The sequence below is a fragment of the Lichenostomus cassidix genome, chromosome 10 (assembly GCF_008360975.1).
Source record: "Lichenostomus cassidix isolate B80296 chromosome 10, HeHo_3.0, whole genome shotgun sequence".
NCBI lineage: Eukaryota > Metazoa > Chordata > Aves > Passeriformes > Meliphagidae > Lichenostomus > Lichenostomus cassidix.
The window spans coordinates 11,854,203-11,869,704 of record NC_139491.1 but is presented as its reverse complement, the minus strand read 5'-3'; the positions used below and the strand labels follow the sequence as shown (position 1 = coordinate 11,869,704).

The 15,502-nt window shown below is 40.0% G+C and overlaps 2 protein-coding genes across 10 annotated transcripts in view; both read left to right on the top strand.

Annotated features, from left to right (window-relative positions):
- MYO5A (myosin VA) overlaps window positions 1-12,451 on the top strand; it is a 97,821-nt gene extending 85,370 nt beyond the window's left edge. For all 8 annotated transcript variants that reach the window (XM_085070661.1, XM_085070660.1, XM_085070657.1 and 5 more), the window contains 9 exons: window positions 897-990; window positions 2,083-2,229; window positions 2,622-2,776; window positions 3,960-4,049; window positions 4,293-4,443; window positions 5,267-5,549; window positions 6,358-6,532; window positions 7,867-7,947; window positions 8,811-12,451. In XM_085070661.1, the coding sequence (XP_084926787.1) occupies window positions 897-990; window positions 2,083-2,229; window positions 2,622-2,776; window positions 3,960-4,049; window positions 4,293-4,443; window positions 5,267-5,549; window positions 6,358-6,532; window positions 7,867-7,947; window positions 8,811-8,963 (1,329 nt within the window). In that variant the 3' untranslated portion in view covers window positions 8,964-12,451. The remainder of the gene's footprint in view (window positions 1-896; window positions 991-2,082; window positions 2,230-2,621; window positions 2,777-3,959; window positions 4,050-4,292; window positions 4,444-5,266; window positions 5,550-6,357; window positions 6,533-7,866; window positions 7,948-8,810) is intronic.
- A 446-nt stretch (window positions 12,452-12,897) lies between these two features.
- The window catches only part of MYO5C (myosin VC), a 33,423-nt gene continuing 30,818 nt past the window's right edge, over window positions 12,898-15,502 (top strand). For both annotated transcript variants that reach the window (XM_085070652.1, XM_085070653.1), the window contains exon 1: window positions 12,898-12,982. In XM_085070652.1, the coding sequence (XP_084926778.1) occupies window positions 12,956-12,982 (27 nt within the window). In that variant the 5' untranslated portion in view covers window positions 12,898-12,955. The remainder of the gene's footprint in view (window positions 12,983-15,502) is intronic.

The window sequence follows — 15,502 nt, the reverse complement described above, 5'->3', positions numbered from 1 at the left end:
GTCCCTCATGTTCTTACCAGTGCCCTGAAGAATCATCATGCTTAGATAATTTTTCTTCTAAGTTACTTTCCCACACTTAACCTGGAATGGCTTTCAGGTTTTTTTGAGCTTGAGATTTTGCTTCCTTTGGAAAGACTTTCCCATTTTTAATTATTATGAATAGTTAAATAATTATGATTATTTTATGAATGTACTACAATAAATATGTCACAAAATTATTTGAAGATAGATTTCTGGGGAGTGTTCCTTTGAAGGAAAAATAGAAGTTTATTGAAAGAATAGGACTTTTAGGTGCTAGATGTTGTTTGGGTGCAGAATAAAAAGATGTAAGAAACCAGTTTTGGTATAAGGAAATGTGATGACAGCAAGGGAAATGGCAGAGCAACACAAGAAATGGTGTTTGGATGTTTGATTTGGTAAATCTGAGTGCAAGTTATGGTCTTTCTAGGGATTTCTTACTTATCTCATAACATTGATAGGTCTGAATGAGGAGTCAGTACTGAAGGCAAGAATAAATGATGCAGAAATACAGGATAGCTGTTAAATAATAAAGAAAACAATTTCTGTGAGGCATTTGGAAGAGCAGGGAGGAAGCATTAGGGAGATGTGTTCGCAGCAAAATGTCTTCTGCTGTACAAACTGACCTAGTTCTGGGTGTCTGCAGAATCTTCCTGCCTAAGAGCTTTGCCTTTGTCATGCTGCACATAACTCAATAATATTTGCAATATTTGGCTTGTGTTATAGGCAGTGTACCAGCTTACAGCCCTTGGCCAGAGGATGGCACTTCTGTTCAGCTTTCCTCACTGCCTTGTAACTCTAACAGCACTGTTTTTGTCTCTGGCACGCGGTCCAGGATTGTTCTCATATCTTAATCTTTCCCTTCTTTTACTATACAGGATTTAATGGAGCAGCTGGAAAAGCAAGACAAAACTGTTCGCAAGTTAAAGAAACAGTTGAAAGTATTTGCTAAGAAGATCGGTGAACTGGAAGGTACTTTTATATTTTGAAAGATTTTCATTTACTTTTTGTGATCTAATTGTCATCATATCCATCTGTTTTAGTAGTTGTGAGGGCCTGAGGTCTTCAGTGGCTTCAGCCTCTGTTGATTGCAGAAACAGGACATGTGCTCAGAGCTCTGTGTGTTCCTTTATGAACCTTTACAAGATTTGTTTAGAAGATGAGAAAAGGAGATTGGTGTTTCTCTGAAGGCAGAAGTTATTTAAATGTAAAGGAATGTTTCCTGGACTGTTTGTGTACTCAAAGGCAGTATCTGGTTTTGTCAAGAGAAAAGCAATACTAAATATGAACCAGGCAGGAATGATTTACCCAGTTTTCTTTTGAACGTGAAGGTTAGGGACTCAAACTAAGTGGTTTTTATAAAAAATCTTTCAGTATTGTTTGGTTACTACACTGGACAAGATCCCAGTAATGTTCATACATAATGCAGAGTGGGAAAATGTTCCTGCAAACATAGTTTTGTCTGTGTTTACTGCCTAATTAACTTAGAAAGATGCAGTAGGTGTGACTGGGATGGAGTTGACTTTAATCATAGCAGCCCATGTGATGCTGTGTTTTGGATTGGAGGCTATTTACAGTGCTGGGAACACACCAGTGTTTTGGCTACTGCTGAACAGAGCTGGACAGTGTCAAGGTTTTCTCTTTTTCCCCAGTCTGTCCCCTCAGTAAGCTCAGGTGGGAGGGCACTTGGGCACACAGCCAGGACAGCTGACCCAGACTGGCCAAAGGAATATTCCATATGGTGCACCTCCTAATGTCAGGAACCACAAGAGGGTTTTTTGCACACAAGGTAGCTGTTGTTTGAGGCTGGCTGGACATTAGTCTCCTCAGGGTGGGGAGTTACCATGAATGATTGCCTTTACTTTCTGCCTCCCACCCTGCCCCTTTTCCATCACTTACTAAACCACCTTTTTCTCAACCTACGAGTTTTCTCCCTTTTGCTCTTAATATTCTCTCCCCGTCCTGTTGGAGCCAAGACTTTCCTTAGAAATGTTGTAGAAATGTTTCTGGTATGTATTGGTTTCACTGGAAAATGTAATATTTCTTTCAATTTTCTCTCTGAAGTGGGCCAAATGGAGAACATATCACCTGGACAAATCATTGATGAACCTATTCGTCCAGTTAACATTCCACGGAAAGAAAAGGACTTCCAAGGGATGTTGGAATATAAGAAGGAGGATGAACAAAAACTTGTCAAGAATCTTATTTTAGGTAAGCATCTTTCTCATATGCTCCCATACACTCTGAAACATGAATGATAAAAACACAGAATTTGCATTAGGAAATTAATTGCTTATTTTGGTCTTGGCAGTGTTCAGTTTATCTACAATTCCTAAATGTCTATTGCAATTTAATTATCCTTCCTGATGAGTAGAGTACATATTAACATACCTAAATATTTTTTAGCAGGCAATTATGTTTTCTTATTCTGTTCTTTTACTAAGAAAGTGGCCCTGAGTTTTTCTCTCAGTTTTTACTGGCCAAATATATATATATATATAGTATATGCATATGCTCTTAACTAGGGAGGTTACAATTACCTTGTACAACATCTTCCAATGACTTGACACTTAACAAGACAATGTGTGTTTGTTTTTCCCAAGAGCTGAAACCACGTGGGGTGGCTGTCAACCTGATTCCAGGACTACCAGCATATATTCTGTTCATGTGTGTGCGCCATGCAGATTACTTGAACGATGACCAGAAAGTGAGGTCGTTGTTGACTTCCACTATCAATGGCATCAAAAAAGTGTTGAAGGTTTGTTAGTCTGCTTAATTTAGAAAAAAAAAAGTTAATTTATGATTTGCTGTTGATTTTATGTTAGAAAAATGAGGAGAAGGCTTTCAATTAATGGCTCTGGATTTGTGATCAGTGAACTCCCACTACAGTAACAAGAGTTGTGTTAGAAAACCAACAAATTACATTACTGGCTTTTTATCCATATAGAACCAGAGATGCATCGAATTAGTGGGAAAACAACTAATTTCTTTTTGTTTGGGATAGTCTCCCTCCTCTGAGGCTCAGCTTATGAATTTTGGATGTAGTCAAAGTTTGCGGAGTGAGTCTTTGTTAATCTTCTCCCGAGTGCTTAATTAAACAATTTTCATTTGCAGTTTTGGTTAACAGATTCCCTCATTTGCTTCACCTACAGATTACACTGATGATAATATGTTTGTACCCAAAGTCTTGGCAATGAGTTGGCTATGAGAGTTCAGGCCAGGTGTATCTCGAAGGCATTATTAAGACATAAATGTGTTTTATGCTTACATGGATTTTTATTTTTTAAATGAGAGAGATGTGTCAAAAGCCAAGCCTTTAATCAAGCTACAAATTTTGAAAAAATACTTAGTAAACAATCCTGCAGGAGCTTAGATATCTGTTGGAATTTTTGAACATTTTTAAGTGAAAGAGTTGAACTCTATGGAGCTCCAGAACTACTCAGCATATACTGCATCCTGTGTTCTTTGGTGGGAAGGGTTTGTTGTTTTGTTTCATTTTCTGTGTCAGGCTGCCAAAATGGTTATGATGTGAGTGGCATTCATCAAAACTGAATTGTTCCCTGCTCCTCCTGCTGGTTCTGTATCATTTCAGTCTTCCCCTCTGGGCTCTTCACAAGAGTCACTGGGTATTTTGGGAATACAGTCACCTTGCCCTTTGATTTCTGCACAGAGCAATTAGGATGGGTCTGTAAAACACAGAAAGGTCATACCTGTGAAGGAAATCATATTCATGAAAAATACTAAGGAAAACAGGGAGGGTGTTTAATGGCATTTTGCCAAAACCCTTACTTTTCTAACACATTACTGAAATACACAGTTTTGCAAAACATCAGAATGCGGAGCTACTAGAAAGTGTGTTTTAACTTAGTTGTTTATCTAGCATTTTGTTATTTTATTTCTCCTACCAGTCTTTGCTGAAGTGTGTTTGTTTTTATCTTCAGAAAAGGGGAGACGACTTTGAAACAGTGTCCTTCTGGCTGTCAAACACCTGCCGATTTCTGCACTGTTTGAAGCAGTACAGTGGAGAAGAGGTAAGCAGTGCTCTTACTCTGATTTCTCTTGCTCTCCAGTACTGTTGTCAGCACTGCTCTTTAACAAAAATCCTGTAATATCCCAAAATCTAGTCCAAGTCTCTTAAAATGGCTGCACCTTTTGGAATGATGGTGACAGCAGTGGAAAGCACGGGAATATAAGATTTGAACCAGCTTCTCTTTATTTTTGTACTATTTTTGTACTCCACTGAAGCAATAATTTCTGTTGTTTTATGAATTCAGGGCTTTATGAAGCATAATACACCTCGTCAAAATGAGCACTGCCTCACTAATTTTGATTTAGCTGAATACAGACAAGTACTGAGTGACTTGGCTATTCAGATCTACCAACAACTTGTCCGAGTGTTGGAAAATATTCTGCAACCGATGATTGGTAAGGCAAAGTTGAATTTCTTATTTTCACAATATAGCACCAACATGAAAAACATGATGGTGGTAGTAGATGTATCTATTTTTTTCTGAACAGTAGAGTTTCATTAGTAGTTCTTGTGGTATTCTATTCATAGATTACAAGGACTATGCTGGGCAGGTTGGATTAGAGGAAAAACTGAACTGTGACTGGTTCTTCTGGCAGTGCCAGAATGAATTGGTATACCTTATTCATGCTTGTCATGAATCAGGCATTTGCAGGAAAAAGCTGTCAGGACAATCTGATATTTGTTGCCCTGTCTGTTGGGAAATATTCCCTGGAAAAATTAGACTTTAATCACATGAGAACTCTTAGTTGAAATTAACATGGAGGAAAATGTTTAGCTGTTATTATGGACAGCAACGAGGAGTTAACTCACAGGCAGTGATAAAGCTTCAGAGAAAGTTTTTTTCCTTAAGAATACTTTTCATTTTCTGTTCAGACAGTACCCCCACAAAAATTTTCATTATGCTTTCCAATCACAACATTTAGAAGAATGGAACAGCTCTTGGTTTGCTGACTCCGCTACTCACAGGACCCTGGGAGGAAAAAAGTAACTTTCCTTAGCTGGAGTTAGACTGTCCTTTCAAATACACATGCTGGAATCTTTGTAAAACCCCTGTAAACTTAGATTTTGCAGAACCTAGTGGGGACACACACTAGGAAATCATGATAAATGGTGGCTAGCAGAAAGCCCAGCCTGCTCTCTCTGTCTTGCTGTCTTGCACAATAAGTTTGTGTATCAGCAGTTCTCAGTCATCCCAATAATGTTGTCAATCCCATGCAGTTTCAGGAATGCTGGAGCATGAGACCATCCAAGGTGTGTCAGGGGTGAAACCAACAGGGCTGAGGAAGAGAACATCCAGCATTGCTGATGAGGGAACTTACACCTTGGACTCCATCATTCGGCAGCTGAACTCCTTCCACTCTGTCATGTGCCAGCATGGCATGGATCCAGAGCTGATCAAACAGGTTGTCAAGCAGATGTTCTACATCATTGGGGCTGTGACACTCAACAACCTTCTCCTGCGCAAGGACATGTGCTCGTGGAGCAAAGGGATGCAGATCAGGTGAGAAAGCTTGTTGTGCTTTTCTTGAATGCACTGCTGGAAATCCTCCTGAGCTCTTGATGTTGCTGAACATCATTTTGATGGAGCTGCAGGTAGATCTGGAATATTTATTTTTCTATGCACAAACAGGTGTAGATGCTCTTAAACTGATCTGGTGAAATTCAGTTAAAAAGAGCTTGGTTGACTTAGGCTAAATCCTACCTGATTATCAAGGTAATGTGGTAGAAGCAAACTAAAAAAGTGTTTCATTATCAAGTGGGAATCTGAGCTGTAGGTGAAATGTTGGTAATTGTTTTCTCGGCTTTTAGAGAATAGCAAACATACCTGCTGGGGTTTTGTGTATACTGGTGGTGCAGTGGGTACCTCTTTGTCCATGCTAGTTTGCTGCATTCTGAGGTAAAGCCATCTGAATCATCTGCTTTTCACATCAGTTGCCCAATGGATTCTACTGGCATATGTCAGGAAATTTATTCCAGTCCCTCAAGTTACCTTCCAAAGCCTCACTGTACTTTAACATGGATGAAATCTCATTGGCCTTTCTTGTTTTACTTATCACATTCATGCAATTAATAGTAACAGAAACAAATGGGAAAACCTGGTTAGTAGAAATCTTTGACCATAGTTTCTGACTGTTATGAAAATCAAAATTCCTGCCTAAATCAAAAGCAAACAAATGTGAAGACAAAACAACCAAAAGGAAAAACATGTAAGGACAGTGAAGCAGCACTGGGAAAGAGAAATTGTACATGCTTTCTATTTAGCCATAACCAAGCATTAATATTCTTGATACTCCTACCTCTTTGTACAGATACAATGTGAGTCAACTGGAAGAATGGCTACGTGATAAAAACTTGATGAATAGTGGGGCTAAGGAAACCCTGGAACCACTCATCCAGGCTGCTCAGTTGTTGCAAGTAAAAAAGAAAACAGATGAAGATGCAGAAGCCATTTGTTCAATGTGCAATGCACTGACTACTGCCCAGGTGAGCAAACTCTCATTGTGTGTCCTGCTGTCCCTCCTGAGCAGCTCTCTGCTCTCTTGGTGTTTGCTATCCCTGCCAGCACTGCTGTCACACATGAATTGGAGCTTTCTCACTTCGTTTTGCATTAGTACAACGAAAACAGATGAAGTTGGAGGGGTGACAAGAGGACCAGACCCTTTTGAGTCTGTTGTTGGAGATAAGTTTTGAACAAATGAGAGGAAGCTCCATAGATTGTGCAGGCTGCAGTGCTAGACACAGTCTCTCAGTTTGTGGAAATCCTTAGAGAAAAGTTTTCAAAGACATCTCTGTACTGCAGGATGCCTAGGATAGTAGGAAATTATCTTTCTTCCATCAGAGTTGGTGTCCAGCCAAGTTAATGGACAATTCTAACAGAGCTGTTGTCTCTGAGTCTGCAAACAAAAGTGTTCAGTTACTGTACCCATTAGCCTCAAAGGCTGAACCAAGTGGATCTCAGTAAACAGACCCCTGTTTATGAAAGCTCAGATTTTGTACAGATAAGCTGCACATTTTCTTCAAACCATGCTGCATTTGCATAGAGCTTATACAGGAATAAATGGACCCAAGCGTCTTTGGTGTTTACTGAACAATTCTCACTAGGAAAAGGAAGAAATTTCTCTGTTTCTTTCACAGTTGTGTTAGCACTAGCAGTTGCATTGATATAGCCATTTTAATTCAGTAATTCACATTACTGGGAAATCACTTAGTTTTCTACTGAGTAAGTTAGAATTCCATGTGCTGTAAGCATTTTAACTTTCTAACAAAGTGATTTGGTTTCCTGAAAAGGGGAACGATAATAAAACTAAGAGAATGTCTAATAGGTTTGACAAGTCTAACCCTTATTATTATTTACAGTCTTTGTTATGCAATTGTTTCCTTTGGTGGTTTTAGCTCTATTTTTAGAAAAATAGCTTGCGCTCTTGAAAAACAGTAAAGGTGTAAGACCACAGAAGGTCATGTCTGCAGAAGACAGGGTCAAAATTAGGGTGAGAAATACATTATGTTTCTGGGGTTGGGCAGCAGTACAATCAGTTACTTCTCATGCAATTTTTCCATGATTTGGTATTTTCCACACATTTATAGAAATTTAAAGTTACTACCACCAAAGAACACATGTTCTGAAGGAGGCAGTCATATAACAGAGCATTGAGCAAGTGATGGAATTCTGTATGAATCAATAAAACAAAACATAACAGATACTTGTAAATCATTTTCTACTTTAAATTGCTAATTTAAAAATTATGTTTTTAGTAACCATGGATTCATCTGTTGATTGATCAGTAACATGATCCTAAGGTGGTTGTCTTTCTTTACAGATTGTAAAAGTTCTGAATTTGTATACTCCAGTTAACGAGTTTGAAGAGAGAGTCTTGGTGTCATTTATACGTACAATACAGGTATGTCTATATCTTTCCATCAAAAACCATTTGACTATTCCTAAGAAAACCTCTGAGCAACCAAAATAGCTTGCATCCTGAAATACACTCAAGAATATGAATTAAACTATGGTTTTTAGCTATCATTGTTTCACTGTGCGGAAAAGGTAAAGTCTGCCTTAAAATTTTAAGCAATTACAAGTTACTGCCTCCAGACTTACATGAAAGTGTTAGTTTCCCTGTCAGTATGTATGAGGTTTTCAGAAGGTGAGAGGTTTTTGTGCTTATACATCTCTGTGTATGTAAACACACTTGTATGACAGCTTTTCAAGCAGTTAGATTTAGATATGCAAATTTACTTTACTCAGACCTCTGTCTGCATGTGAAGTTCTGTGCTTTGAAAACTGAGGCCTGTATCCATACCAGAGTTCTTAATTTAAACTTTCTATTTTTTGTATATATTGGTGAAAATGAACAGTTTTGAAAACTCTAAAGAGAGGCAGCCAGTAGAGCAAAATAAAAGAAACAAGCGTGAACTTTCTCGTCTGAAGTTGAATTTCATTATAGCAGGATAAGGGAGATTGGGAAGGTAGAACTGAGATAAAACTATAATTCCACATATTGAAAAGACAGTTACCAGATACTGGGCAAAATCTTCCTTTTGCAGAGAATCTAAATATTTTCAGATTGCATTGTAAGGGGAGATGTGCAGAACCAAAGCTGGTAAAAGTAACTCCAGTTCAATGGCACAGTTGTTGTAAATGAGTCAGCTCAGGGTAGCACAGAGTGTGTGATTGCACACATACTTCTGTAAGCTCAGATCATCTTTGCAAGGGGATCATTATCAGTCAGGTGATGATGGCATCACTTTCTTATCTTTGCAGGTGCGTCTGCGAGACAGGAAGGACTCTCCTCAGTTGCTCATGGATGCCAAACACATCTTTCCTGTCACTTTTCCGTTCAATCCATCCTCCCTGGCTCTAGAAACCATTCAGATCCCAGCCAGCTTGGGCCTGGGCTTCATCTCACGTGTCTGATGCCAAGGATGTCCCGTCAGTGTTAGGTGGAGAACTGGTTGCCTGATATCTTTACCTGTTAAGCATAGCGAGCCACTAAACCCACGTTTTCTGAACAAAAGCCTACATAAGCCCAGGTCTGTAGTTGACGTAGCTGGAAAACTGCACAGCAGCACCACAGGCTGAAGGCTCTTAGAAAGATGTGCACTTGTGCTCGGTCATTGCATTTATGAGGACATCACTGATTCATACATTTGCAGAGTATGGAAATCGGGCTTGGACAAAAAAAAAAAAGTGTCTTCAGCTGTCTAGAGACATTTTTAGATCTTTAGTAACATATTTAAATAGTGTAAATTAAAATCCGTATGTAATCTTCTCGTAGGTGGGGACCAATAGTCACAGTCCTGGAGATGGAAGACTTGAAAGTGAGGCATTTTGTAGTAGAACACACAGTCACTTGGGAGCCTGTTACATTTAATTTGTAAAAACTGGAATGGAAAAACACAAACTGGCAATATATAAAATTATTTCTTAAACCACTTCCTCATTTATGTCAGTTTGACATAAACTGTAGTGATAAGTCTTATAGCTGACTATATGCTCTAACTTAGGTGTTCATTTGTTAGAACTGTGGTTTACCAGGCAAACTAAATCGCTGCTGCATATTCTGTTGTTTTAAATGTATGACAGTATCATACTAAGCACTAAAAATAAGATACTTCATTTTTTGTTGTCAACCTTATTTAGTCTGTTGCAGTCTGTTATTTTAACTGGGTTTTTGCACATTGTATCAAATAACATCTGTAGGGGACAATGGTAACTAAGCACAAGTAGCACACTGGAAATTATATGTTATTTTTAAAAGTAGTTAGCTAAAAATACAGAATCTTGAAGCAAATGATCAGAAGTCAGTAATGATTTTAGTATTTATTTACATTATAGAGTTTGTCTAATGCTGTTCTTTGTTTGTAGACCCCAGAGATGACAATGTGTATTTTGAGTATAATCTCTTTTGATTTCTTGCCACTTAAAAAAAAAAGCCAAAACAGGAAAAAGTCTTCTTTCACACTGGAATATGAGAGGAAAAACTCTAATAGGATATTTCTGCAGTAGCCCAAGGCTCTCATTCTTAGAAAGGTTGACTAACAAGAAAGTTAAGTAGGTTTTGACTATGATGCTGTCACTTGACTATGATTCATACTGATTTAATGGTTGGAAATCCAGAGTGCATAATGAGAAACTGAGTTATTTTGGATATTGTTACTGGAAAGGTTTTTCTGTCTCACATATCTTGGATCTGCTATGTAAAATTCACGTTTCACAATGTGAGGCATAAGCGTGGAAACCTTCCTTAAGGTTCCAGTTCTGTGGTGTGTGGCTCAAATATACATGTAAAAATAAAGCCACACACATTGCTCAGTTGCACTGTGCAATATTTTTAATGTATTATAATAATCTGCATCTTAGTGTTAACATTAATTTATTTTACAATATTGATAAATAACCTAGAGGTACACTATTAGACTATGTGGTGCTCCTCTGTTTGCCTGCAAATTCACAGAGAAAAGATTTGCTGTTAAGCAGACTGAAACATTTCAGTTTTGTTTTACTTGAGAGGCAGACATGCCGTTTGTATGGTAGCTAAAACTGGAAGTAAAGACAACATAACCTTTGTCAGGATCATTTTAAGATGCTCCTGTCACCTTATATTCAAATGGCCCATACTACATTTGATGGATCATGCCTGTACTTCCAAGAACCTAATACTGCATTGTAATTAAGTTCTGAGTGATCTTTGCTAAATGATTTGGATTGTTTTCCTCTGCACCATATACCAAACACTCCTTTTTCAAATGTTACTTGATTTCTGAAGCTCTGGCTGCTGTGAAGTGGCTCCAGATAAGGTGTAAGGTCATTTTCAGACTGTCAGGGGTACTGTACTTGTGAGAATGTAATGGCAAAGCCTTCACATCCAGTAACAAGGTTAGGAAAGAAAACACATGAGAACATGCTGACCTACCAATTTCTTTCTCCTATTGAAAAGCAAACAATTGGCATTACAGTATGTTCATACTGCAGATCAGGAAATGTATCCATTACCTAAGCGTTAGTGTTTAAAATGTATGCCTAAATGTATTTTTGTTTATTTTTAAAGTTTGTTTACCTGTAAAAAGCCTTATTGTATTGTTTCCTTAAAAAAAGTAGTGTTTAGTAATTTATAGGTATCATCCTTAAACTCAGTGGTTCGACAGGTATTTCTTTTATATCACATTAAAAGTATATGCTGCTTGACATGTTTTAAAGGAAAATATTTTTGAGTTGGAATAGATGTGTAGTTGGTAATTCATCTAACATTTTACATGGCAGTATTTTACATGCACTTTTCAGAGGTAAAACTTTAGTGTGAGTGTATAATATAACTTTCACCATAGGACTAAAAATCTCTTTAATCATGGAATATAATGCAGAATTATTTTGAAAACTTCTTTTTTCCTTTGAATCATTGTTATGCTCTTTTAATGTGGACATATCTTTTATATTTTAATTTATTATCTACTGAGATGATAGATTCTATCAGATGCTGGAAAAATACTTGTCAAAGACCCCTTAGAAATATATACAGTTATTCTACAGATTTTGCACAATAATTACCTCATTCAGTTTGGTGTATTTTTATTCCAGTGATCATTTTATTCTGATGTTTAGGACACAGTCTTCTATCCAAATTTTGAAAAATTGCTTCTCACAGTTCAAACTGGGATGGAACATAAAAGTGCTTAAAGTCCATTAAATGAGATTAATCTATTCTATCACAGAAAAAAGTAGCATCAACCTCATTGTTGAAAGTGGATTGATATCCAGCAACTTTTGTTCCCAACTTGGAAACACCAGCAATTGCAATCTGAAGGTCTATATGTAATTTGTGATTTAAACTGAACACATTTCAAATACCATACTAAAACTATGAGTAAACACTTGGGTTTTTTAAGATGCTGATACTTCATGTGATGAGTAAAAGCCTTTAAACATAGGTTTTCACCTGATGCCACTACAGTACATAGATGAAAAACAAAAAACATTGTCAGAATTACCTGAGCTCTGATCTGTTGTAGTGTCTGATGTTGTACTTAGTAAATGTATGCATCATAAAAACTGTAGCCTAATAGCTATCACTGGAAAATGTCCAAATAAAAGTACAACTGTACAGTTTGTTTCGGATTTTTTTGGTTGGTTGGTCGGTTGGTGGCTCATGAGCTGTGTGCTGGCATAGACCCCAGATGGTCACAGTGTTCCTTCCTTCCCTCTGCCTCCATGGCAGGCTTGCTGTTGACTGCCAAGGGAGTTGGTTAAAATCTGAGGATGTGTAAATACACACCCAGATAGCAGCAGTGTGCCATAAACCACTGTGCTTATGGGAAAATACTTTGTTCGGCTGTTTCTGTTCAGATATATTGTCACCTGATATTAACTATTCCTGAAATAAAATTTCAGTAACCACTAAACCATTACCTTGTGTGCCATGAGAGCTCCTTGTGCAGGTGGGGAGGGCTGGGGTCTCTGGTTTGGTATCCACCTGCCAAAACTTGGGCACTTTGTGGTTATTAAAATCTTCCTCATAAAGAATATTTAAATGTATTACCATTTAGTGCCTTAAGCCTACTAAATGCATTCAGAGTTAATTTTTATCTTGAGTTTGTTACAGAAACTCCTTTACAGTGCTTTGCAGGGAGGTGATTAATGTTTCTGTTGGTTTTCTCTGCTGGGTCAGGGCTGCTCCCTGGAGCCCCCATCATTCCCGCTGCCCCAAGGTGTATCCCAGCGGTAACAGGGAGCTCGGCTGCCCGAACGGACCGGGATGCTGCTCTGCGCTCTGCCGGCGCTGCGGTCAGCGGGGCAGGGCCGAGCCGGGCGGGGAGCGGGCAGGGCTGTTCCCCACGCCCCGGGGCGGGCCGGCCGGACCGCGGCCACCTGAGGAACCTGCGGCGGCTGCTCCGTGCCGCGGCCGTGTCCCCATGGCGCTGGCCGAGCTCTACACGCAGGTGAGCGGGGCTGGGAGGTTGCGGGGCTGGGGCCGTGCCGAGCCGAGCCGAGCCGAGCCGAGCCGAGCCGAGCCGAGCCGACCTGCGCCGGAGCGCTCGGTGCGCCCGCGGTTGGCGGTCAGAGCGCGGAGCTGCCCGTGCGGGACAGCGCGGGGAGCGGCAGCGGGCACACAGCACAGGGCACCGTGGGGAGACACCTTGAGAGAAACTCTCCTTTTCTGAGCCTCTAGGCTTCCAGGAGCAGCTCCCGCTGTTCCAGCCAGTGATTAGGCAACCTGAAGGATTAGCCGCCCTTCCCCGCGCTCGGAGCGCCGCGCGTCCTGCTGGGCAAATATTGAATGTGTGTGGCAGAGAATGTGTGTTTGGCCCCGAAACAAAGATTCTTCCTCCTTAATGCGCCTGCTGAAACTTTTGCACAACTTTTCCCACTTCTCCTGTAGTCACCGGAGTGTTGTGACGTATCACTTGTTTGCTTAGCTTTAAATAACAAAACCAACATGGGTATGTAGGTGATTTATTAGCCTGTGTCTCTCATCTGTTGAACAGCAGCTGCTCGCACTGGGCCTGGTGCTGCAGGGCTGCTGGGTCCTGGTGCTGGTGCCACTGGAAGAAGTTTTCTCAGGAATAATGTCAGGCAGGTGGAGGGGGAAGGAGTGCGGGTGTAACCTGACACGGAAATGAGCAAACTGCCGTCTGTTTACCTGCGAGGCAGGGTTTGGAGACAGCCAACTCTCTAGGCTGGTGCATTTGCCAGTTCCTGCAACTCCAGGGGCCATTCCTGAAGAATCAGTGCTTTTATCACATTCTTCTCCCTCCCTTTGTCGTCCTTGACCTAGTGCAGTTGATTTTTTTACATGGGAACAAGCTTTGTGCCCCTGAGGCTGTTTGGTGGTGATATTCTAACTCACACAGAATAACAGCAAACAAAGAATTCAATTTAACAAGAGCTCTTTGTAAGCCAGGAGATCAGCATAGTATAGGAATGATAACAAATAACAATTTATAGTTAGATACACATGGAAAACTGAAAAGTAAAGCTAATTTTGCCATATCTTTCATGTGGCCGTTAAATAGATACTTGTGGAGCTGGGCTTTTGTCCCCTCTGTCAGAGAGATGAAAACATTGCTATTATAGTGGTTTGGAGCTGTTTAGAAAATACCTTTGTGATTTTGGATATTGTGTGAGAAATGCCATCCTGCTGAAAGCACCAGCAAAGAGGTTTCAATGGTCATCATTGTTCATGCCCTGATGTGCAGCAGGGAGTTCATGCCCTGATGTGCAGCAGGGAGTTCATGCCCTGATGTGCAGCAGGGTGTTCATGCCCTGATGTGCAGCAGGTTGGTGTCTCTAGAAAGGTCAATCTCTGTCCTTAGAGATACTGAAAACTGGAGAAGTCACTGAGCAACACAGACTAACTCACAGGATGTTCTTGTCCAAGTCCCTCTTACCCTGAATTGTTTGCTGTTGATCCTTGGGGGTTAGAATTAAGGAAGCTATGGCTGTACAGTGCAGTTTGTAGGGACCTTTGTAGGCACCCACCATGGTTCTGTGAGGTTCTTGGGGCAGAGACCCTCATGTTCTGGGGAACTATTGGAGCTTCTAAGGCTTCTTCCAAATTAGAGGGGGAAAAAGTAATTTGTGCCAAAACCAGCAGTTGCAGCACCAAAATGAGAAGGAATACAGCTCCCCAAGGTATCTGTGGGTCTGCTAGCACTCCATGAAATCATGACTAATGTCAATTTTTCAAGTAAGCAGCTGCAGCAGTTCTCACAGGTTTATTTAAACAGCTTGTTTCAACTGACCATGAATATAGCTAGGGTGAAGGAATTAAAGGAAGGGTTCTGGCTATCAAAACAGAAAGATGCTGGAAGAGTATACATCACAGTTTCTTGTGTAAGTAGGGACAGATGATGTTGCATTGTCCAACCCTGTCAAGGTGAGAAGGACACACTCCATATCAGTAAAGTAATTCCCTGAGGTTTCCAGCTCTGTTATGTCCTTTTAAGGAATGTTGTTTCCTGTAGCCTCTCAGGCAGAGCATTTAACGAAGTTGCTTTTGCTTCATCATTTTAACTTCAGCATAGGAGACTAAATGGTTCAAACAGCATAACTTACATTCAAATATTTTCTTCCAAGTATTTATGCTTCAGAAGGTTAGGGATACCTTGCTGGGATGGAGCTAAACTAAGCCAGTTGATTGCTGGCAAAGAAAGAAACCTGCCAGTAGTCTTTGAAACCTGCCAGCAGTCATCCTCCCTAGAGCAGGGAAAGATGTTTGGAGGTTGCACTTCAGTCCCATTAAAAGAAAGGGAACTGTGCAGAAGGGAACTTCTTGGGTATGACAGTGTGCCCATGGCAAAATGCATTGCGAGTTTGGTGTCCTGTACTTGAATTCAGGGAAGTGATTATCTGAATTCTGGTAAATGAGATGCTTTGTCTGGAACTTGCTTTTTTGAAATCTTCTAGAAACCAGGTCTTTCCCTTAAGTGTATCTGGCAGCAGTCTGGCCCTTGTTCACC